Raw genomic sequence first — 24,318 nt, 5'->3', positions numbered from 1 at the left:
TTTATTTGAATGACCTTGTTCATTTTGGCACGCAATGTTTTATTGTCTCCTGTTATATATATGACATGGTACTAAGGGTTAGAATGAACACTCTACTGGCCAGCCAGCTCCAGTAATATTAGTACCCTTCTATTAAATTGACAAATATTTACTCACTTCCATGTATTTTCTTCAGGATCAGTAAACCACAAACAGAAGTGCTGGTTCTTCTGCATATCAGTAAGTAGCAACAATGCTTGTATAAAACTCCCTCTTTGCATTTGATTACTATTTTGATGAGGTATTCCACTAAAGTCAGATGTCTACTACTTTAACATATGATGCATTATGTTCTCTGAATTCTACTGCTTTACTAGAGAAATTAGTTCTTATTTCTAGTTTTTTTTTTAGTGCTTTTGAGGACTTTCTGGTGATTGTTTGTTAGTTTTTAATTGTGCTGTATTATGAATAACTGTTCTTCAGAGTAGTTATCTCTTCTAGTTCAGTCAGTTATGGGTGGTGTTAATTAATATTACATGATTGGATTTAATTTCTTCTTTCCTATTGCTAATTGCTTCTGGACAAATAAAAAAAAAAATGCATGGAATCGCTTTGATTACAGGGGTACAAGATTATAAGTGTTTTCAGATGCAGTATTTTCTAAAGTTAAAAAACATTTTGGATAAAACACAAAATAACATTTACCTTCCAACTCATATTTTATTATACTGGACTCTAGGTGTTACCAAGGCATTATTTCTATCTACAATTTATTCACTACTTGTGTTACTTCTGTTCCTTTCTCTGTGGATGGCAGTCTCTTCTCCTTCTTCTCCTTTAGTCCAGAAATTTTGTGTCTGCAAAAACACAGAAATCAGATTATGTTATCTTATTTTTCACTGAAATATGGAGCAGTTAATTGTAGTTACACTTAGAATCATAGAATCCTTAGAGTTGGAAGGAATCTCTGAAGGCCATCTAGACCAACTCCCCTGCATTGAACAGGGACATTAGGCTGCCCAGGACCTTATCCAGCTTTACCTGGAAAGTCTCCAGGGATAGGGCATCAACCACTTCTTTAAGGAGGGAGTTCACATTACGTCTTTTTTGGACTCAATTTTCTAAGCTGGGCAGGTCTTAGGCTTTCTCTTACCTTGTGTGCAGTGCACAGAGGGGTGGATGTGAATGGCAACTGTCACTCTGGTGCTGCTATGTGTATTAATGACTGCTGATTAGGTTTTGAAAAGTGAACCCTCTGCATTGGTAAGGCTTCTGATCTCATGAAGGATTGTGTGCAGTTTGGGGCACTGCAGTATAAGAAGGACATAAAACTATGACAGAATGTCCAAAAGAGGGCCATGAAAATGGCAAAGGGTCTGGATAGTAAGATGTATGAAGAGTGGCTGAGATGCCTTGGTTTGTTCAGCCCACAGTAGAGGAGTTGAGGGGAGGCCTCATGGCGGCTGCGGCTCTCAAAGGGAGCGGAGAGCAGCACTGAGCTCTGCTGTCTGACAGCAACAGGACCCAAGAGAATGGCATGGAGTTGTGCCAGGGGGGTGGCAGGTTGGGTGTTCAGAAAAGGTTGTTCACCAGAGGGCAGTGGGAATGGAACAGCTGCCCAGGGCAGTGGTTGTGGCATCAAGCCACAGATGAAGAAGCATTTGGACAATACTTTCGGAAATATGGTTTCAATTTTGAGTGGTCATGTGTGGAGCAAAGAGTTGGACTCAGTGACCCTTATGGTTCCTTTATAACTCTGGATATTCTACACTTCCATGAAAGTGCTTATGTTTCAAAGGCACCAAACCTTCACCAGCTGCCACTTCTTTTAAGCAAGTTGTGCAGCAGCTCTGAAAACTGGGCCAAGAGTTTCTACTTTTTTTATGCTATGTGCTCTGCCAGCCCCACGCCTATCATAAAATCCACATTAGGCATTTGCTTTCTATCTGGGATGTTGCTAAAACTGATCAGTTAGTTTCAGAAGTGACCTACCACCAAACTTAAAATAACAGCTAATCGCCTATTTTAACAAAAGCCCAGACATGATAAGTTGTTCTTGCTCCCTCCCAGGCAAACAAGGAAACAAACCTGTTTCCTTTGAAGAAAATAGTGCATGTAGCTGGGAACCTTGGGGCTGGGGCAGCACAACATTTCAGTTTACCACTCTTTCCCTTCAGTTGAATTCTGTAAATGCAAATTCTTCATGGCTTCAGAAGCTTTTCATAAGCAGTTGCTGATGTGTGTTACCCAGGCTTAACTCTGAGTCTGCAACATAAGCCCTAGGTAATGCTGATGAAATAAGAAAGTACTAAAAAGTAACAAGCCTGACACACAGAAATTTGAAACCCAAGCAAATACAGAGGGTCCCAGTGAAGACTAAAATGTCTTTGCTTCTGTAGTTTTCAGGGCAGCATAACCAATATGTAAAATGTAATCTGAATTCCATGGGGAAGGCTAAAGAGGGAAGCTAAGTTAGGTTTAGCCCCGGAAACATGATTCAAGAACTACTTCAGTTATCTCTGAAGTTAACTGACTAGCTTAACTGAGATTCAGCTTTGGGACAGTGGTATTTGAGTGGATAGGGAAACAAGCAGAGTTTATTTTTCTTAAACATTAAAGTCATTACTGTTAGTAAATGATGCAGACTTTGGTATAGATGGGGAAGGGAGTGGAAGAATCCCTATTTTAGGACTGCACAGAAAATCTGTTTTGTGTACCTGTTTTCTTCTAAGAGGGGGAAAAAATACAAATCCCACTGAGTTAACCCAAAGCAAAGAACAGTTTTAGTTTTGCTAGAATGAAACGCAGCACAAATTCTCGGAAGAGAATTACATGAGCAAAACACAATGCTTTTGTGTATTAGTTCCTCTGAGAACAGCAACAAATTTAGCTAGCTTTGATCTTGATGTTGCTTAGAAGTGGGAAGTGAAAACGCTTTCAGTGGTCTAGTTAAAGGTCATCAGTATCTTTATTCCTAGTTGAAATTCACTGAATACAGTGAAGCAATTCCCCAAATCCAATGTGCTCTCACAAGCCTGATTTTACTTTTTTTTTTCCCCTGGGCAAGAGACTTTTCTTCAATACCTAAAATACCTACCTCCATGTGCCTGAAAATAGGGGATTAGGGAACTCTGAAGAAGTGGTCCCTGTGATAACTTTTCCAAACTAAAATTCTTTCAGCGTTAGTAACAGTAAGAACCAAGTCAGAAAGCGCTGTTCGGGCAGCCGTGCCAAGCAGCTCGCTGTGGGTGCCTGCTGCCAGCCCAAACCCCTGCCCGAACTCTCCCTCCAGGCTGCAATTCCACCTCCACCTGCCAGCCGAGCGACAGGCAAGCAGAAGGGCGGTCCTGCCCGTGGCGGGGTGCGGGCGGTCCCGCCCGGGAGGCAGCTGCAGGGCACGGCCGGTTCGGCAGTCACTGTAGAGTGGGGTTCGGGCAGCGGCTGGTAAAGGTCCTATGGGGCTGGTCCTCCTGGTCACCAAAAAGAAAGGGCACAGCATGAGGTGTAAAGGTAAGCTGAAATAATACGAAGAAAGGCACAGCCAGGAGCCTTAATTGAGGATGCTTAAACTAGATATGTATTTTTAATGTCGGGTTGATTATATGTTCTGTTATCCTTTTAGCCTACATCAAATTCATGTGTGTTTCTGCTTGTATGTGTTAAGCTGCATCAAGTAAAGCCTGGACACAGCTGGCACCTCAGTTGCTTACTACCTCTAAACTTTTCTTAGCAGGTGCGTGGCAAAATACATGAGCACATCTTTGGTCCTTAGCATGATAATCATGATTGTATTACATCCATAAGTTTAGTTCAAGCTAACGATGGAAACCTTCCATCCTGTACTGAATCATCCACACTAATCCAAATGTGAATCGTCTAGAGACTATTAAAACAGGCTGCTGTTGCTCTAATTTGCACTGTTAGTAAGATTTCCTCAAAGGCAGTCTTTAATCACACTATTACATGTTTCTTTATCATTACATTTCAGTCAGATAATTGTGCTACTTAAATAAAGTGACACGTGAAGAAATGCAGATGTAATGTGAACATTCTAAATATCTACTCTTTCCAAACGTTTTGATATGGAACTTTTGATGTTTGGCTTTGTGGGGTATGGGATAGGGGAGTTACTTGGGTTTTTGTTTGTTTGTTTTTCTTTCTTTTTTGGGGGGAAGGGGAGAATTTCATTTTTTCCTCTTTTTTCTGCATATGTTTTGTTTAACATAACCTTTGTCTTTATCTCAGAATCATACAAGAAAGAATGACAGTGAATCAAAGTGTAAGTTTCACAGAAAATGACATCTCTGAAACTGGTAAGTAGCAGGCACAAAAACAGCATGTGCATTTACAGAGTATATTCCATAACTCTGTATCTGAAAGTGCATCATAAATCTTTCCTCACCACCACAGAGACAGCATATCTACAGTATCTAAGTCTGTACACTTGCTGGCAATTTACTGGACATACCTGATTTTTTCTCCTTAATGATTTCAGCCCACTTGGTTTCTGTTGAGAATTCAGTAACTTAAAGCCACCACCTAGAAGACATTAATGCATGAGTCATTCCACCGACTTCAACAGAATTCATTTACCTGTGTAAAATTTGTATTTAGGTGTGTCCTAGTCTGGGCTAGAAAATGCTCTTTAGACAGGCTTATTAAGGTTATTTCAAGTCTTTTATATAAGTCTTTTTTTGAACTGACTGGTGAGAGAATATGAAAAAGAGTATACAGAAAATTCTATTCACTCAGCAGTCAAGGATAGTTTGGATGTGAAATTGTTGGTGCATTGAGCCCTTTTCCCAACCATTTCTTTATCCATTTATTATATCCCATCCTATGCTTTTACAGTTTTAAGCTTTCTAGGATAGGAGTCCTCTTATGTAGATTATCCTTAGCGCAAAAGAGGTGAGTGTGTGACAACTACTGCAGTGCAACTAATAGTGATGATTATTACAGGCAAATGCATGATTCCTGAGTGAACTCACCTGTATTCAGTGTTACCTACACCAATTATAACTTTCACTATAAGCAATTCTGCTTATTTCTTTAGGACTTATCTTTTTTGCAGCCACTTCTGTAAGTGTTGAATCATTGCTCAGTTAGTCTTTGATAGCTTGTCTGCGTTAATATATTCTTAACTGTTTTCACCTCAGAAATCTAGCCGGAAGCTTTTTCAGGAGAGGAGCAGGTAAACTGAAGAGAAAGGAAGCTTCAAAAAGAAGAGACTGGTCTGTCCAAGAATAGAAGAAAATATTAGTCTTTAAGCTTGAAATTGAAATTTTTCTTCTTTTGAAAGCGAAAGAATTATCAGGAAAAGCTGTAACAGACTACTAGAAAAAAAAGTGGAATGTTATGTTAAGAAAATCTGCTTTTTATTCTGCAGAATTTGCAAGCATGGAATATGATAACCCTTCTTTCCAACATGAGGAAAATCTTGAAGAAAGTGACCAGGTGAAGGCCAAGAAAAAAAGGTAGGACTTCCTGAACTCAGCAGATTGGCCATGGGTATATTGGGTGCGGGGCTATATTTTTAATATGATTTTGCTAAAAAATGCTTATGTTAATTGTATTCTGTGTCTTCTAGGAAAAAAGATAAGACGGAGAAAAAGGTGGTTGGCATCTTTGAACTGGTCAGTGCCTGGATTGGCGGCTTACTTCTTTTGTCATTGTCAATTGTTTGCCTATTAATTGTGATTCAGAAATTGAAAAAAAAGAAAAACACCCCAAAACATGGAGACCTATGAAGACCTTTGGTGCTGTTACATAAAGTCCTCGCCTTAGTGTATTGGTAGCACTTAGAGCACTAAAAAGGAATTGGTTTTGGAGAATGAGGCTTACCTGTGCTGAGGCTGATCTAGGCCATATGTACTGTGCACACCCTTGCCTGGGCTCTGTTTAAAAAGGGTTTGTCCTATGCTTGATATCTGAAGGACCTGCTGTTTAAGAGGGCTGGGGTTATGTTTTTGTCACCATTTTTTCTACCTTACAGCTATTCCTAAGTAACTCTACACACAGACTTGCTTTTTCTAAAATAAGAGAACTCCTATTGTTCTGTGGTTTATTGCATGTCTGTTTACGCTTTGGAAGTGTATTTAGCACAGTCGAGAATAAAATGTTCTCATTTCAGATGAATCACATCCAGGAGCAGCTATTGAAGTTTGTATTCACTTTTGTTGTTTTTTTGTGTTTTTTTTTTTTAATTTTATTTTTGTTTTTTACTATTTCCAAAGCGAGGAAACATTTAAGGATAAGTAAGCCTTAAGGTGCAATTGCAGTTAGAGACCTTGTCTTCTGGTAGATCGAAGCAAGGTGCTGATCAATAAATCACCCTTGTTTAAATTTCAATAAACTGTATGTGGGACCTACTACAAAATTCTTCTTGTGTTCTGATTTTTCTTTTAGTTGTAGTCTTGCTGCTTTCTAGAATACATAGATGCAAATGTGTTCAGTATGTCTGCTGTACTGTATTTAGTATGCGAACTGCCAGGCATAACTTTACTCTTTTTCTTTAATGTTCACGTAGTTCCGCTATGCTGATTGGGTGGATATACTTTTGATGGTGGTTGGTTTGATCGCAGCTGCTGCTAATGGTACTGGATTACCACTCATGATCATTATCTTTGGAGATATGACAAATGCCTTTGTTCTAAGCGGTGTGAATTCAAGTATGTCAGAAGGTAAATTTAGAATTAGGCTTCCCCACATACCATTATATTTTGCTACTGGAGCTAAGGCTGGTACATGACATAATGAGTGCATGATTAACAAAATTCAACTTTTTGCAAATTACTCGATCATGTTAAATTGTCATGGCTTGAACCAAATAAAAAGTATGTGCCTTATGAATCAGTTTCATCTCGTGTAGGATGGTGAGGAGAATGAATAACTTCTGTATCATCATTTGTCAGCTACTTGCTATTAGAAGTTCAGGGAAAAATAAATGTGTGTCTGCCACATGTCTTGCCCTAATTGGAAAATACAAAACACTTTGAAAGTGGTAACCCTATATTGTCATAATTTATCTTTTATGTATGATACATTCATAAGTACTTTTTTCCCCACAGGTTCTTCAGTAAATAATTCCAGTTGTCAACCAACTACAGATGTAGATATAGAAGCTGAAATGACAAAGTAAGAGTTGTCATAGTCATTCCATTAACAGAATATTTGGGGAATTTGTATGCGTGTGATCCCTTTGAGTGGAATCCAAATTTTTACCTGCTCAGAAGGGCTTCGCTGTAATGTGCTGCAGATTTCCGTATTTACTTTGGTGGGGTACATAATTATTGTTGCCTTTTGTGTAACCTCTCCCACAAGAAGCAGTGAGGTTATGTGGTCTTTTGTTCCCTTATCACAGGTTTGCTTACTACTATGTGGGAATTGGCTTTGCTGTGTTGATCCTGAGCACCGTCCAAGTATGGACATTTTTGATCGCTGCTACAAGGCAAACATCAAGGATTCGGCGGAAGTTCTTTTTTGCAGTGCTCCATCAGGAGATGGCTTGGTTTGATAGTACCCAGATAGGAACACTGAACACTAGACTTACAGAGTGAGGACTCTGTATTTTTTGTTGTTGTTGTGTTTTTGTTTGCTTTTGACCTCCTGAGCGGGAAGATAAATGGCAGTTTTTGTTTAAACGCTTACAAGATAGTCTACAGAGAATTTAAAAGAATAAATGAACAAAACCACTGAAGCCTTTTCCATCACAGTGAAATTAAGACATTTGTGAGGGAGAAATTCATTATTTGTCCACTTCATTTGTTTCATTTCTGTGATATCAGCACTTGAAAGGGTTATGATGTGAAATGAAGTATTCTACTTGTCTGATGTGGGCTTTGTAGCGTTTATGAAGTATGTGGCAGACAGTACTAAACAAAAAAATCTGCTGTTTCCAACTATTTACAAATACTGAAAAGCTCTGACACTTTATTGAATGGAAGCGAACTCATGCTTTTATCAAGTCAGACCTCAGGCTGGACTCAGTCCAATGTCTCTTAGTCCTTGGTACTTTTCCATATTCCTCAGTGGATTTAGATTTTAGGACTATGACTGAAGATGCAATAGGACTGTATGTACAAGTTCAGACTTTTCTGAGTCTTAAGACAGCTTTGGTCAGAGCTACGTCCTGAAAAGTGGAAGAGAACCCAAAATGAAATTCCTCTCAGCTCTAGTGTCTGTACTCACTGAAGAGAAAATGGGAAAGGAAAAACAGAGGTTCTTCCAAATAATGATTTTCATATAGAATGGACATAACAATTTCTCTGAGGCTGCAACCTAAATTAGGAGTGTGAAATGTATTGGAGAGCACAAAGGAAAGAGTGGTTTGGAGAGGGTCACAGGAGGTGAGTAAGCAGTTTGACTGCTTACTTGTGTTACTCCATTTGGATTCTGGGTAAGGAAACCAGGTCACAAGTGACCTGGTAACAGGGCACAGAAACAGCAGGAAATGGTAGAAAGTAAAGAAAACTACTCCTAAAAAATAGGCGCCTGCTTTGCTTTGGCCATAGAGAGACTAGTGGTACTGCTCAGTAGCTGCGGTTAGAAGTTTTGGTATCCCAGTTAGGAAATAGCCATGCAGGATGAAATAGGGGAGAAGTAGAATTATTGAAAGCTAACAATTATCTTTTTTTCTCTATTGTTATTTGCAGTGATATCAACACCATTCATGAAGGCATTGGAGATAAGATCTGTATATTTGTACAGTTTTTTTCCACATTTGTGACAGGGATTATTATAGGATTTGTCCATGGGTGGAAGCTAACGCTGGTGATTTTGTCAGTCAGTCCACTGCTTGCTGCATCAGCTGCAGTGTGGTCAACTGTAAGTATTCTGGGGTTAACAAACAAAACTAGTTCTTTTCATATACAGAGAGGAGGGTCATAATGGGATAAACCTAGAGTTGTTTCTAAGTTGGGAGGTTTGTTCCACACTTCCTTTATAATTTCTGCTTCTGTAGCTTCTGTGGGTTCCCAAGCACTTACTTGCATGCCATTCCTCCCATCTGTCTAGTCTGTCTCCATGTCATGTGGCAGGAAGAGAATCTGCATCAGCATCTTCCTTGCATAGTATTTTTCTTGTGCAGAGCACTACCTGAAGACACCACATTTCTTGCAGATGATTTACCAGGCTTCATGCTGTTAAGATTTGCATCTATGGAGTACGTATAGTCTTCCCTTTCAGACAAGGAAAGGTTTTTCCCTTGTCATGTACTGTAACCACATTTATGGGTAGTGCTTGCACTTCCAAGTGGTCACTTACATAGGTTTTTTTTACCCCTATTCAAGTATTTCAGAGAAGGCAGGAAGAGTATTGGGAGCTGTAGTGTGATTAGCATACATAATTTAATATTCACTGCTGTTTTAGATTCTGAACACCTCAGTTTGTGATTTTTTTTTTAATATGCTCTTGAGAACCATTCTGAAAAAATGCTGTTTATTCCCATTATCTAGAGAATAGTGCTATTGCTACAGTCCATTAAATTCTTCCTTATGAAGTAGAGTTCCCATACTTCTTCATGGGAGCCCAACCAGCTACAACTCTCCTCCTTAATCCCATGCACATAAAAGTGTAGTTTGTACTTGTCCTTAGCCCAGAAAGAATATCTTAAGTCATCAGCTGATGTGATACGGTCTTTAACTGCAGTAGGAACACTATGAGAAAAGCTGGAGTTGAGAGTAATTCAGGGCCCAGAGGAGATGACCTTGTTTTCCTAATGTTCTGTCCTTTCCCTTGATTGTTAATTGCTCTTATTCACCAACACAGTGTGCATATCACTTCAGTATGCTGCAGTAACATACAGTTTTCAACTTCCAGCTTCTGGCATCCCTTACAGCTAAAGAGCTATCTGCTTACGCCAAAGCAGGAGCTGTGGCAGAAGAGGTCTTGACTGCAATCAGGACTGTTGTGGCTTTCAATGGACAGCAGAAGGCATTAGCAAAGTAAGCTTTTTGAACTAATACTTGTATTTAAAATACAGAATGTGTGTGAGACTGTGGGTTTCATTTTATTTTGGTTGAGGTTTTTTTGTTTGTTTTCAGAGAGGCAAGGCAGTAAGATTCTCATTGGCGACCGTTTATTCTTCTGTAAGTGTATAGCTCATCTGAAGATAAACATAACTAGTCATAGTCAATAGAGGCTGTTTGGTGTTATCACTGTAGCATAGCCTCAAATTTCTCTTCTGGATGAGATCTGGAGTCTAATTTAGAACTGAAAGCGGTGGCAAGGTTGTCTTTACCTAGTAGTCAAATACAGCCAATCACATGGTTAATAGATGACTTTTTAGAACATGCATTACTGTTCTGATCTTTGATTAATGGCTTACATTAAAGCCTCACTGGTTACTGGTCTTAAGTAGAATTGCATCATTGCCTTTTATTGCTGTAATGGTTTGCAAATAACATCTGTTGGCATAATGCAGCATTGGTCCTAGTCACGTAATCTAGCAACTTACCTTTTACAAGCCAAATGTGGCTAATCACAAATGTAACACTTGTTACTAGATACATCTGCAAAATGATAATATTAACTACATAGATATGTTATGTCACTAGTATCATCCAGCTGGAAAAGGCAAAGCAGAAAATCTAGACTGGATGACTCATGTTTCTTCTTTTTCGACAGCAATTTGTCCCGCTCTTGTGTAAATTTTCTTAGATGGTAGTTCTAGCTCAGGGTCCTGCTGCTTGCTTCTGCATGTCTCCTTCTAAGGACTGAGTTCTGGATATTCTATATCATATTCTATTTAACTGGATTTGCTATGAATTTGCAAAAAATTTGTGACTTCTTTACTTTATAATAAGTAAAGGGAAAAAAAACAAAAAACAAAAAACAAAAAACAAACAAAAAAAAAAACAAACAAACAAAAAAACAAGAAATGACATAGATTAGACTTTCTTGGTCCTTACCAAGTCCAGTGGTGAGAACTACTTCAAACTGCTTTTTAACTATTTTCTCCTTTTTCCATTGTTTTCTGGGTTGTTTTTTTTTTTTTTTTTTTCCCCGCTAAGGTGGCATCTTTTCTCTCCTTCCACACTTGCTCACGTTAAATGGAAGAAGAGCTTTGGTACTAGTGGCTTTCCTAGAAATTAGTGTCTTCCTGTGGGGTTAACTAGACTTCCCCTAGTGACTTTCAAACTGCAGATTGTGACTCCTACATAACTCTTACAAGATTACCTCAGAGTTAGGACCCTTCAAGGCATAGTACTTTCACAGTATTTGCGTAGATTGCTCTGAAAGTAAAGTCTGTTATTTATTTCCATGGAAGCCACAACAGATACAAAAGTGCACAATAACACTATTTGATAAAGCAAATTCTCACCTGCAAAACACTCTTTTTTTTGCATAGGAGCCACCATTAGTTGATGCATTTGGATGAGCTGATCAAAACACTTTACATCTGGTGGTATAACAGCTATACATGTCTGTCCAGAACGTGGCTTGACTTTCATGTTGCAGCTACCGCTGCTGAAACATACCACCTACTGCCTCGCTGTGCTTACATTCACTAGTTGGACATTTGTTCAGCAAGAGCTGACGAATGTCAATGGGTGCTGTTTTTCTTTCATGGAGGGATTCAGTTCCACCGCTTTACTTCATGCACACTTCCATGTCAGATACCAGTCTAGCAGACTGTCCCTCTGCTGCCATCTGTCGTACTGCAACAACATGTAACTGGTGGGAAAGTTCAGCCTCTGCTGCTGTACCAACAAAATCTGTCTCTGATGTCCTGGGCCAATAGAACAAAATAAGAGGCATTGCTTTTGGAGCAACCCTCTTACATTTGCAAGGAGCTTTCAGTCATCTTCTGCTCTGGCATCACTCTGGCTTCAATTTAACTGCCTTCATCCATAGTATTTATTTTTGTGTTCATGTTTATTTATTTGTAAATGTGAATTTGTCTTTGATAGATAATATTGATAAACATTTTTCAAGACCTCCTTTTAAGGCTAATGCAAACAAATTGCTTTGGTGATGGTTTTTGTCACGATGATGAAGTCATGCTACTTAAATGTTTTCAAAGTATGCCTTCTGTAGTGCTGTCATCTAAAAATGTGAATGACAAGATTAGATGACCTTAGCACGTGTCCAAACAAAATTATTCAAAGGAATTCTATATCTGCTAGTCCCTTGTCAGGAAACACTGATCTGATGGCTTGTCAAATTATGGTTTCCCTATCTATTTCAGATATGATACTAATCTAGAAGCTGCCAGACGTGTTGGAGTGAAAAAATCTATTACTACCAATACATCTCTGGGTGTTTCACAATTTCTTATTTTTGGATCCTATGCACTTGCATTTTGGTATGGAACAAAGCTCACTGCTGAGGAGCAAGAAAATTATGACATTGGTCGTGTGTTAATTGTAAGTACGAGAGCGCAACTTTAAAAAAAAAAAAAAAGTAATTCTGCAGAATCAAGAGAGTTCTGTTATGTAAGAAGTGTTTATGATCCCTTCTTTATCTGAAGCGTCCATTAAATTAACACCAACTATAGACTTCGAGTAGGAAACTCTCGACTAAATTTTGAAATGTTGAGTGTCTCTTAATTTTGATGACATCTGGAAAAAAAATGAAAAATAAAAAGTAAAAGAGAAAGATGAGTTCTGTTTGTAGGTGATGATTTAAAAAAAAAAAAAAAAAAAGCACATGTGAAAAATGTTACCAATCATTGCAGAAAAAAGTGGGAGTGGGCAAGAGTGACTGAAATTTACCTTTCACTTGAACATTTAATTTCTGTAGAAAGGGTGCCCAGAGCTGTTCTGATTATGTGACAGCTAGGTGAGTCTGTAATCACTATTAACATCAAGGCTTTTCTCTCTCTCTTGCAGGTGTTCTTCTCTGTGCTTATTGGAGCCTTTTCCCTAGGACAAGCAGCTCCCAACTTGGAGAGTGTGGCTAATGCACGTGGGGCTGCCTATGAAGTATATCAAATTATCAATAAGGTAAGAATCTAAAGAGAAAAGCATTTCAACCAGACTTAAATATTTCACCTTGTGCTTAAAAAAAAAAAAAAAAAAAAAAAAAAAAAAAGAAAAACAAGCCACCTTCCCCACTCCCCCCGAAAAAATCACCCCACAACCCAGATCATGAGCTCTATAGATGCTCAGCACTTAAATTAATGTTGCTTTTCAAATGAAGAAAACTACCTCATTATTTGTTACGATGAGTAGTAGGTGATCTGGTATGTGCATCATTATAGATGAAGTCTTCTCTAATATTAGGTTTACGGCTCCCTTGGGAAAGAATTATGGCACTGCTCATTTTTATTTTCTTAAATGCATATATGCACAGCTTTGGCTGAGGTGGTGTTTTGGTGCTTTGATTGTGGGTTTGTTTGGAATTTAAATACTGCTAATGAAGCTATATTAATCTCAGTCCTGCTGCTGTGCAGCAATTGGATATCTGTGTATATGAAATAATTAAAACAAGTAGAAGTCCAAAATTTGTACAGAAATAGCTATATCATTCCTCTCTAAATGGGTGTAAAACTCCTCCTGAGCACTGTGTTTTGTCTGTGAGATAATAAGTTATTTAGTTACAATTCTTGTTCGTTTGCACTTGAAAATGCACCATAATTGTAGAATTAAACTTTGCTCTCTTGCATTCAGTGTCCTGCAAATAATCTATAACTGCTTTGCAATGGTGTGATGCAGTGTAAGCCATCAGCTATATACTGAGCAATGTATCCAGCAGAAATATTCCAAAGTAATGAGCACTATATGTTCAAAACTTCTTTCCAGAAACGGCTTATAGATAGCAGTTCTAAGGAAGGCTACAAACCAGATAAGCTCAAAGGAGAAATTGAATTCAGAAACATCCATTTCAGTTACCCGTCCAGGCCTGATATTACAGTAAGTGTAAATTTCAGATGTACCTGCTATACTTAAATCTTGCAGCCCACGTGCAAGATTTTTTCTCTAATCCTTTTTTTTGCTTTTCTTGTGTGCTAAATGCGTTCCTACCTTTGGAGGTTGTGAGCTGAGGGGAAAAAGCAAACATAATGTCAAAAGATAAAGCTGTTTATCTACTACCACTGTCACCACCTGTGCACTATTCTTCTGTGCAGGACAAAGCTAAGAAAAGGTTTTGTGTTGCTCCTACTCTGAATTTCTGTGTACAAGATTGATGATAAATGAAATAAGGATTTCCTTCGTTGTTGTGTTTCCCCCCCCCTTCCCAAATACTTGTCACTAAAACTCCCACACCTTACAGTTAAGCCTTGGAGTTGCTCTTTGCAGTCTCCTGGTTGTTCTGAATTGTCGTGATTTGCTGCATGAGGAATTGACCTGTGAGATAGTTAGACTTTGTAACAGCATGCTTCCAGATGAATCCAGTCTTGCCTCTCCAAACACACATTAGCAAATCTAATGCTATTCTGGACAAGTGTTAAAATTGCTCTTCAATAAGCAAATGTTCATATCCTCTGCCAGCTGAACTTCCTCAGTAACTGTATCGTGCAGTGTTATTTCGTTGTCATGGTGATCTAATCCTGTGGTGATACAGTTGTGTATTCTTGAGTATGGTAGAGATAAATCAACAGTTTGTAATCCTTTGAAGACATTTATAATAGTGAAAGAATGATTTGCCACAGTTCTTTGATGATTAAGAAACCAGTAGAAGTAAAGATTTCAAGTGTCAACAATTGAGGACTGAATATGCCAACTGACAGATGAGGATGGGGAATTTCGTTTCACTATGGCTGTCTGTTTGGATGTGTCACTTCAGTTATCTGGAGTCTGTCCCATCACACAACAAATCCTTTTCCAGAACAAAGAGCACCAAAGGATGGAACCAGATTTGGGCTCTCTGCCTAAATGAAGGTTTTTTATTTTACTCTTGGCTCAGAAACCAGAGGTGACAGGGCAGCCTTCATCAGACCATTAATTGTTCTTCCTAGAAATACTCTCCAGGCAGATAAGCCTCGTATTGAGCCTGCAAGCTAAAAGGGAGGAAAATAAGGAATGTTTTGTCATCTTTCCCAATTCTACAACAACTTTCTCTGCTAATAGCATTAGTTATTTAATAGAGTAAAAAAGAAACAGCAAAGATGTTTAGAAGTTATCTAGTCTCCCAGGCAATTGATGTAATATGGTGTAATCTCCCCTTAGTAGACTAAACTAGATCAGAGTTTTAAGGAGTCCAGCAATTGCCAGTTAATTTTGATAACATCTTACCTGATAGGAGAGTTAGACAATTGGGTGATTGTAACTATTTGCACCTGGTATTCAGAATGTAGCTCTAGCTTGGTAATGTAGGTATCATGATGTCAGCTTCTGAAAGACACAGACCTCACTGGTTGTGACACAGGGAAAGGAGAGCAATATTGTAATCATTTTGATCTCTCATTACAAAAACATGTGTGGGCAAAATTATAAATCAACCCGGTATAAACAAGAATGTTGCTCCCATGGCAGCCAAATATTTTGGCAAGAACACAGCATTACTCATGTATAAAATTGACATATTTTGAGGTAAAATATTCCCAAATGTGAAAATGGCAACAAAGGTACCATTCATTCGTATTTTGTCCCTAGTTTTCTGAGGCTATTAGCAATAAGGTTGGAGGTTTATTAAGGACTTTCCAACTATTACCTTGTCAAAACAACCTTTTACATTCAAAAAATAGAGGAAAGCAAACTTGTTTCTCAGCAATAGTATTTCAAAGGTGCTAAATATTTTATTTCAAGATTCATAACTAAACACTGGAAAATGGAGAATCAGGAGAGCATAAGTCCCCGAATCTGCTGCCAAATCTCACCAATCACAGAAACAGAGCAATCAGGTTTAGAATACCAGGGCTATGTCTCTATTAGTTGGTATGTGTTTTCTCAGGAATTTCCCCAGGCGCTGAAATGCAATTGTCAGTGCTGGAGGGAACTCTTAAAATGCTTCTTGGCATGAACTTGGTCTGTTCCAGTTATCAATCTTCTCAAATAACTCCCAGGCTTGGTTTGGTAGCTAAAAGAGACCAGAAATCATTCCCAAAAGACAGGTTGTATGTAGCCATCCTATTTCAAAAAGTAAAACACTACACAAGCACAAATGCAAACTCTTTTTCTATCAGTGCCCCCAGAATATTCCCAGATATGCTTAATTTACTGATAATGCACAGCACTTAAACTATGCCCCTTTACCACTGCCTTGATTATTGCTACAATTGCCTTGATAGGCTGTTTTCTAATCAAATTTGTCAAACTGATATGTATATGTTTGTTTGTTTGTTTGTTTTTCTAGATCCTCAAAGGTCTAAACTTGAAAGTTCAAACTGGGAAGACCATTGCTTTAGTTGGTGCTAGTGGCTGTGGGAAAAGCACCACTGTTCAGCTGCTGCAAAGATTCTATGATCCTGACCAAGGAGAAGTGAGTACTCTTAAGTGTGCTGTAGTTTAAGGGATTTGGAGGAGGAGGAAGGGTTGGGGAGCAGCACAACACACTAGTAAGATACGTGTAAGTTTTCCATGTTGACTGAATCTTTGACTGTTGATCAAATCTGAGTATTTCTCTTTGTATGTATGTATTTCCATAATTTAAACTTCAAATGAACCATCTTTTTCTGGAAGCCTGACTTCATTGTTCTCCCCCTTCTTTGTGATACCAATAGTAAGTACCACAAGTCTATAAACTTGTATCTATTCAAATTTATTTTCATTAACATGCTTTTTAAGATACTGTATTTGTTTTGAAGCAAAGTAGTATCCAACAAAACTTTTTGCCTTTTTTTTTTTTTTTTCATTGGTCATAAATTGGAGAGAGTTTTCCTATGTAAGTAGTCTTTTTCCTGTCTTATGTTTCCTCTATCTGCTATACCACAGCAAAATTTTGCACCATCACTCATCATTCCGTCATTGCTCCATGCAATCAGGGAATGGTAAATTCTTCTCAGAAACTTCCAAGGGGGACACAAAATGGAGAAAAATAATACTAACGGTTGAGTGCTCTTAAATACTGAGCTATCACTGCATTCGAGATAGTTATCAATTATCAGCATAGTAGCTTCTTAAACTTGATATTTCTGTGGTTCATTCCTACCTGTGTTTCAATTTACTGTTCCTCTCCTGTGCTGATTTTCCAAATATTTTGAGGATCGCATTGCAAATGATCTAGTAAAAGAAAAATGACCTCCCATTTATTTTGACTTGGGTTGTTTCTTTGTGGGGTAAAGCACAGCCACAGAAGCAATTGCATAGCTATAGCTGGGAAGACCATAAGACAATAAACTGTGGCATGGAGGCATGTAAACAGGGTAAAAAGCCTATAGGAAAGCTGGAAAACTGTTAAGCCAGATTTGTTCTCAGACTGAATAGTTACTGAATAAAAACCTAACGTCTTCTCTGGTTATGCTGCTCCTCACCATTTTATATGTTTTGCAGCAGAAGCAAAAACTTCTGTTGTTGCTGCTTCACCATTTTTGTCCTTGTAGCTTGTAGCTTATTTAATAAAAATTATTTGACATTTTATAAGTAGAATGTACTTCCTCAGCTTCTGACATACATTTTTAATCTCAGGTCACCTTAGATGGTCGAGATATTCGGACACTTAATGTAAAGTGGCTAAGAGAAAATATTGGTATTGTGAGCCAGGAGCCTGTTTTGTTTGCAACAACAATAGCTGAGAACATTCGCTATGGCAGAGAAGACATTTCTGATGCTGACATTGAACAAGCAGCCAAGGAAGCCAATGCTTTTGACTTCATATCTCGACTGCCTGATGTGAGTTTATGAACTTTTTTTGGAGTAGAATAATGAAAGATCCATTTAGGCTGGTGTCTTGTTTCTGGCAGAGAGAGCATGAGAATTTAAGTTGTGGTATAACTGCCCAAAACACTCTTACTAGTCTTCAGCTCAGGGACACTGCTTTTGCTTGGTTCCCCTCAAAGGATTTGTGCTAAATCTGGAAAAAATATCAATGCATTAACTGAGGAAGAAGGAAGCTATATTACCACACGTGCTGCTCTCACATAGCCTGGGAGGAGTTGGGCTTTGAAAGAGAAGATGCAGAAATCTAGTACTTTGTCAGGAGCAGCCTGTACATTCAGTAGAAAATAGGAAAGTGAAAAAGCATGACCTGAACTAAGGCTGGTTTTAGCAGCTGAGTGCTTTAGCTTTCCGTAAATTGATATTCATGGCTTTGAGCTCCTTCAGATGCTTTACACCTATTAGATGTGTGCATATATAAATATGTGTATGTGTGTATGTATATGTGTTATATGTATATAAACATATGCAGCCCTTGGCAAATGCAGAGATGACTTTTATGGGCTTGTCATGGGAAAAAATCCAGGATTTGGACCATTCTTAGGCAAGCAGTAAAGATTGGGACTTTAAAGGAACATAAGTTCAAATGTTGACATGTCAAGTAAGTAATGGGGTAGGAGGGCTTGGCTAAGGCCTAAGCATATGGATATAGTTGTGTGTTTGCTCTGATTATGTTTAAGTCAGTCAGATAAACATATCTCTTGTCTAGAAACTGAGTGCTTTTTAGTAGTGCAGAGAAGTGAGGATTTCTTTCTAGAGGTGTCCCAACTTCTTTTTTAAACATTTTTCTCAGAAATTTAACACCATGGTAGGAGAGAGAGGAGCTCAGCTGAGTGGAGGACAGAAGCAGCGAATAGCTATTGCTCGTGCCCTGGCAAGAAATCCAAAGATTCTTCTTCTGGATGAAGCTACATCCGCTCTAGATACTCAAAGTGAATATGTAGTTCAAGCAGCTCTTGATAAGGTAAGGGTCATGCTATTGAAGCTGTCAATGACCATAAATATGTTCAGTAGCAATTAAAAACTAACTTACAGATTTTAGAGCAGCTTTCCATTGGAATCATGCAAACTGGAAAACAAAATTTGGATTTAACCCCAGTCTTGGGGTTAAAATGGAATTTCAAACAATTCTAATTAGGAATCATTTCAGTTGTCTTTAGTAATTAGCAATAACAGTAAAAAAACACTTATGTAGCTAGAACCTATGCTTCCTTTTCAAGTCAGACGTTCATTTGTTGGTGAAATATGGTTAGCATGTTAGGAAGGCAAGTCATGAGGATTGAATGGCCTTTTTCAGATAGAATAACAGCAATGTATCATACAGTGTTCTTCATACTGGTTCTTTGCACAGTTGTTTCATAATTTTCAGAAAGTTCTTGGAACTGAGACATTTTCTTTCTTTACAGAAACTGAGTGCACATCAGACCCCCACACAGAGCATAAAGCAGAGCCAGTTGCTATAATCTGTTGCTCCTTTTTTTTTTTTTTTTTTTTTTTAATCAGTCCACTGTTCAAGCTGCTAGGTCATACCTGTACCTCTAGACCCTCCAGCTCACAGTCCTTTCCTCACAGCCCTATTACATCAACAGTTTCAGGATACAGTGGAATACAGACACTTTTCAAAAATTGATAATAAAGAACCCTGCGTGGCAACTGGAGTGTTGTTTCATGTATCAAATAATTAATGTTTTAAAAACCAAAGTGAAAAATCCTGCCTTTCATTTCAGTAGTTATGAACAGAGAATTACAAGTATGGCTCAAGTGAAATACAGAATTTACCACCTTTATCACCAATCAATTTAAATCTGAGGTAATATGTAGCTGCTAAATTCATGTCACTGTACTGATGTTATTAAATCTGAGATAGTATGAAGATGCCAAAGTAACTTTCATCTATTCTGACTTGCGTAGGTGAGACTATTACTGTGTAAACAAGCAGTATAATGACTCTGCTTCAACTATAATCTAGTCTTCTTTTGCATGTTCTTTAACTCTGAGTACGTACTCACTTCTTCCAGAAGCATATTGTTTGATTTAGTGGATAACAGAGATTGCCAAATTGAGGCAATTGTTCTATATGCTCTGTCTTCTCAAAACACACAAAATGAACCCTGAATCATAACTTACTCATCTTTATACAGCTGTTTGATGTCCGTCAATGTAGTCTCTGAAGGGGATTTATGAATTTCTTCTCACATTCCCTTAATGGAAAAAGTGGTGCTAACATTAGTCATTATTTCCACAACTGAGGAACTATTAACCTCACAAATGCACACCACTTCTGAGCAGTTGTATGTAGATGCATATAGTAAGATGCTTTTTGGATAACCTTTCATCTTTTTGAGGTATTTTGCTTGTTCTGGTCACAAGTCTCAGCTGGAGTGATTGAAGACTTTGCACTTCTACATATTAGGGCATAGCATGGAAACCACCCAGAACTGAGCTCTTGCAAAGGCTTGTAGTGGCTCACATCAGATCACTGAGCCCCAAGAATCCAAATTTCCTTGGAGTAGTTCTTCTACGAAGCTGTCATCTTCTCCACACTTTTCACAACTTACAGTGCTGGTGCAATGTACTTGAGCAGCAAGTAACTTTTGGCAGTTTCCATGGCTACACAGCATACTTGTTGCACAACTACCTTTTGGTCTTTCCTTTCTCCAAATCTCTACCTGCTCCAGGTGTCAGCAAGGAGGGAAGAAATTTCTCTGGCAGCTGCAGGCTGGCATGTGCACAGTCACTGCGTGAGAGATGTGCCTACAACTTGGCTGCATTTGAGAGCTGCAGGGCATTGGAGCATATAATCTGCAGACCTATCTTAGGACAATCTAGCTGCAAAATTGAGACTGTATTAGTGGAACATTTGAGAAGTAACTTATTTCAAAGGACTGGAAGAGGGTTTTGGGGAGTGACTAAAGCACCTTTCTGACTCCAACTGTGTTCCACTACTCTGCAATTTTCTGTAAAGTCTTTTCAGAAGTCATGCAAATGTTACACTTCCTAAAAATATACTTGTACAAAATTTTTTTTTAAGTTTGGATATTTTTGTATTATAAATGCCTAAAATAACCTTGATTTATCAGTTGTAGTCGTGCACATTTTAATGTAAACTGCTATTGTTTTTATGCAAGGCTCGGACTGGACGTACCACTATTGTGATTGCACACAGATTGTCTACCATCAGGACTGCTGACACTATTGCTGCATTTGAGAAAGGCATTGTGGTTGAACAAGGAACACACAGTGAACTCATGTTGCAGAAGGGAGTCTACTATTCTCTTGTAATGCAGCAAGTAAGGGCAAATCATTTACCATTTTTATCCTTTTCATCTAACTGTGTCATTTCTTTTGGATGCTAGCCTATTGCTGTGCCATTACACACCAAAACATTTGTCCCATAAATATCAGTGGCCATTTGCTTGAAGCAGCAGCAGTCATGAGAAATGATTTTCACTCTTATTTCTTCCTGCTCAAAATGTCTTTTGATCATATATCCTGAATTCTCACTAGAGCGGAAGCAATGATGTTCAAGATGATGGTACGTCAGAAGAAGATGAAGAAACTGAAGCCGAGGAATATGAGGAAAATGACAAAAGTAGTTCTGTGGAGAAACTGAATCTTAAAGATCACTTTGAAGAACCAGTGATAACTGGAAGAGGCAGCATTCGTAGAAGATCCAGCAGATACAAGAGTAAAAGATCCTCTTCTAAGAAAAAGTCCTCTAAAAAGAAGAAAAAAAAAGAGCTGGAGGTTGGTATTAAAGCTTTCAACTTAGATTTTAGTGATTGTATGTAAGCATAATCATAAACCACGTAATTTTAATTATTTTTAGATAGCTGACAGTCACGCAACCTCTTCTCTGATCCTACCACAGGCTGTACTCACCAGGTTGAGTATTTGCCCCAGGAATATGAGGTAATCATGTACATCTTACCAAAACTTCACTTCAACATTATTAATGTAGTGAGATAAATGTAAAGTTAGGGAAAGTTTTGTTGTTTATTTATCAAACTTCTTATAACTAGGACATTATTTTAGTGTCAGTGAAATTTTAATTCTATCCAATTAAAACATTAGATTTCAGTTGCAAGATTGTTCTTTACCTTGTAGTACTTTCCAGTGCTGATATTAGTGGATAACATAGTCTATGGGATGTGCTTGCTAAGCTTTAATGCACTTTTGAATATCATAGTGCATGCATATCATAAAGAAAATATATATTAAGACCATAAAGTTTTGAACTGTTAATGAAACAACTCTATCTCCCCCAGCTCTGCTTTCCTGCAGCCTCTCAATCTCTGACTCAGTATATGCTCTCAAAATTCAGTTCTGGATATTTACAGTCAAATAGTACATTTTAATTAACCAATATCAAACAAGAATAAAAGTCATGAAATTTGAAAAGCAAACCTTGATTTGTCAAAGTTGAGTAAAGCTTGCTGACTACAGTTCATAGAAGAGCTTTAGTGATCTCTGGGTTAGACTAAAGGTAGGCAGGTCAAAAGAAGCTTAACTTTACTATTTTTGTACTGCTTGGATTCCAGTAATTTTTCACATGAAATGCACTGAAAAAGTTGACAGGAGTTGTGTGATTTTTTTTTTTTTTTTAATTACTTGGGGGTTTTATTTTTTTTTTTTATTTTTTTTTTATTTTTTTTTTCTTTTTTAACTTCAGGACCCTCAAATTGAAGAAGTATAAATTCTTAAGCAAAAATCTTGAATTTTTGGAAATCCATGAAATTTTAGATTTCATCTGGATTTCATCTGTAAGATAACATCTGATTATTTAATCTACTTTTATAAACCTTAGTTTACTTTGTATCTATATTCATTAAACCTTAGTTTACTTTGTATCTATATTCATTAAACCTTAGTTTACTTTGTATCTATATTCCTTCTCCTTTGAGTATGGATTCTGGCTAACACATTCGTCAAACAATGTGAAGGGACTGATCGATTCCTATTATCACAAGAAGATACATATCTTCAAAAAAGAAGACTCTTTACTTAGTATGGTTTAAGACTTCATTTCAGAATGTTGTGGACGTTCATGCTTATGAATTACGTATTCATCACATTCACAAGTTTAAGAAATGTCCAACTGTTGTAATTAATTATTAAAAAAAATCAGTCCGCTTTCATGGCTGAGGCTTTAGCCACCCTAATTTGGCATCTGAAGCACTGCATAAAATAACCAGGAAACCAGTAGTTTACCATAACTCTGCCTTACATTTTGTCCCATTTCCAATATTTTCAGTTTTTGTTTTTCCAAAACTGCTCCTGTAAAGGTGCAGACACTTGAATAAATAAGTAAAGCAGAACAGGGCATTTTTTATACTTTCAAAGGAGATATAGGCTAACTCACTATTATCCATGTCTCTTTCATACTCTTGGTGATGATGCATAGATGACATCTATACTCAATTGTGTTACTGCTAGCCCACTAGCATTCAGCTGAACTCGAGGGATTTTTTCTTGGCTCTAAACAGCAAGAATTGTATAAAGTTCTTTATAATGATGCAAGTGTTAAAGTTGCCATTCATGCCAACCAATCCTGACTTTCAATGAAATGTACTGACCATCATTCTCCCCTCATAACTTAGCTGTTTGTTATGTTTTTTTCTTCAAACTTTTACTGTGCTGTTGAAGTTCTGGAATATGGAGAAGCAAAGCTACAGATCTCCAGTGTCCTTGTTCACTTTGAGTGCAAAGAGAGGGCTTTCAATAGTTTATGAAGACAGTTTACTACTCAAAACCTAATGAACTCCTGCTGCCTGTGAATTCTCACATTCTGCAACTTTCCAAGGAAAAATTGCATTCTTCTCTTTCTTTTTTCAGGAAGAAAATCTCCCTGCTGTGCCTTACTCAAGAATCCTGGCTCTGAATAAACCTGAGTGGCTATATGTACTACTGGGAGTGATTGCTGCTGCTGTCTCAGGTGGGGTCCATCCTGCATTTGCTGTTATATTTGGAAAAATCATTGGGGTAAGTTTTTGCAAATGGGCTGCAACCTTGAACTTCATTCATGCTCTGCTAGTATGCAAGGTTAGATGAGACTCATTTGTGTAAATGTAGGTCCCTTGTCTCTTCTAAAGGTATCTCATGTATCCAGGAGCATGTAGGGAGGTGTTGGATGTCTGTTTAGAAAACGGAATTACTAATGCTGCTCCAAAAGCAATACCTCCTATTTTATTATTTTTGCTCATGATGTCAGAGAAGGATGTCAGTAGTATGGCAGTAGACACCAAACCTTCCTGCTAATATTCCATGCTGTTTTGTTGATGTGTGATGCATAGCAGCAGAGGGGCAGTCTGACAGGCTGGTGTCTGACATCAAAGTGAGTATGATGCAAAGATACAAATTTCGATTCCCCTATGCAGAAAATGTGGCACCCACTGACATTCATTGATGCTTGCTAAATGTTCATGGAGATCAAATGGTGGATGTTAGAGCAGTGAGGTGATGGGCGATGCATTTCAGGAGTGGGAACAGCAATATGAAAGGCAAGTCACATTCTGGATATCTGTACGTGGCTGTCATACCACAAAATGAAGAGCATCTTGATCAGTTCATTGTAGATTAGCAC

General features: G+C 38.0%; 1 protein-coding gene across 1 annotated transcript in view; it reads left to right on the top strand.

The window, feature by feature from the left end:
* Positions 1-3,434: 3,434 nt before the first annotated feature.
* ABCB5 (ATP binding cassette subfamily B member 5) overlaps positions 3,435-24,318 on the top strand; it is a 34,976-nt gene continuing 14,092 nt past the window's right edge. Inside the window, exons 1-19 of the mRNA XM_042888539.1 lie at positions 3,435-3,489; positions 3,602-3,617; positions 4,225-4,292; positions 5,366-5,453; positions 5,567-5,612; positions 6,506-6,659; positions 7,047-7,113; positions 7,340-7,531; positions 8,631-8,802; positions 9,796-9,920; positions 12,167-12,344; positions 12,810-12,923; positions 13,722-13,832; positions 16,216-16,341; positions 17,487-17,690; positions 18,529-18,699; positions 20,864-21,025; positions 21,243-21,482; positions 23,571-23,717. Of these exons, the coding sequence (XP_042744473.1) occupies positions 3,435-3,489; positions 3,602-3,617; positions 4,225-4,292; positions 5,366-5,453; positions 5,567-5,612; positions 6,506-6,659; positions 7,047-7,113; positions 7,340-7,531; positions 8,631-8,802; positions 9,796-9,920; positions 12,167-12,344; positions 12,810-12,923; positions 13,722-13,832; positions 16,216-16,341; positions 17,487-17,690; positions 18,529-18,699; positions 20,864-21,025; positions 21,243-21,482; positions 23,571-23,717 (2,436 nt within the window). The remainder of the gene's footprint in view (positions 3,490-3,601; positions 3,618-4,224; positions 4,293-5,365; positions 5,454-5,566; positions 5,613-6,505; positions 6,660-7,046; positions 7,114-7,339; positions 7,532-8,630; positions 8,803-9,795; positions 9,921-12,166; positions 12,345-12,809; positions 12,924-13,721; positions 13,833-16,215; positions 16,342-17,486; positions 17,691-18,528; positions 18,700-20,863; positions 21,026-21,242; positions 21,483-23,570; positions 23,718-24,318) is intronic.

The sequence above is a fragment of the Lagopus leucura genome, unplaced genomic scaffold (genome assembly GCF_019238085.1).
Source record: "Lagopus leucura isolate 7727_CA_CO unplaced genomic scaffold, USGS_WTPT01 Super-Scaffold_100157, whole genome shotgun sequence".
In the NCBI taxonomy this organism is placed as follows: Eukaryota; Metazoa; Chordata; class Aves; order Galliformes; family Phasianidae; genus Lagopus; species Lagopus leucura.
Note: the sequence above shows the minus strand (reverse complement) of the source record. Positions and strands in the feature narration are given on the sequence as shown.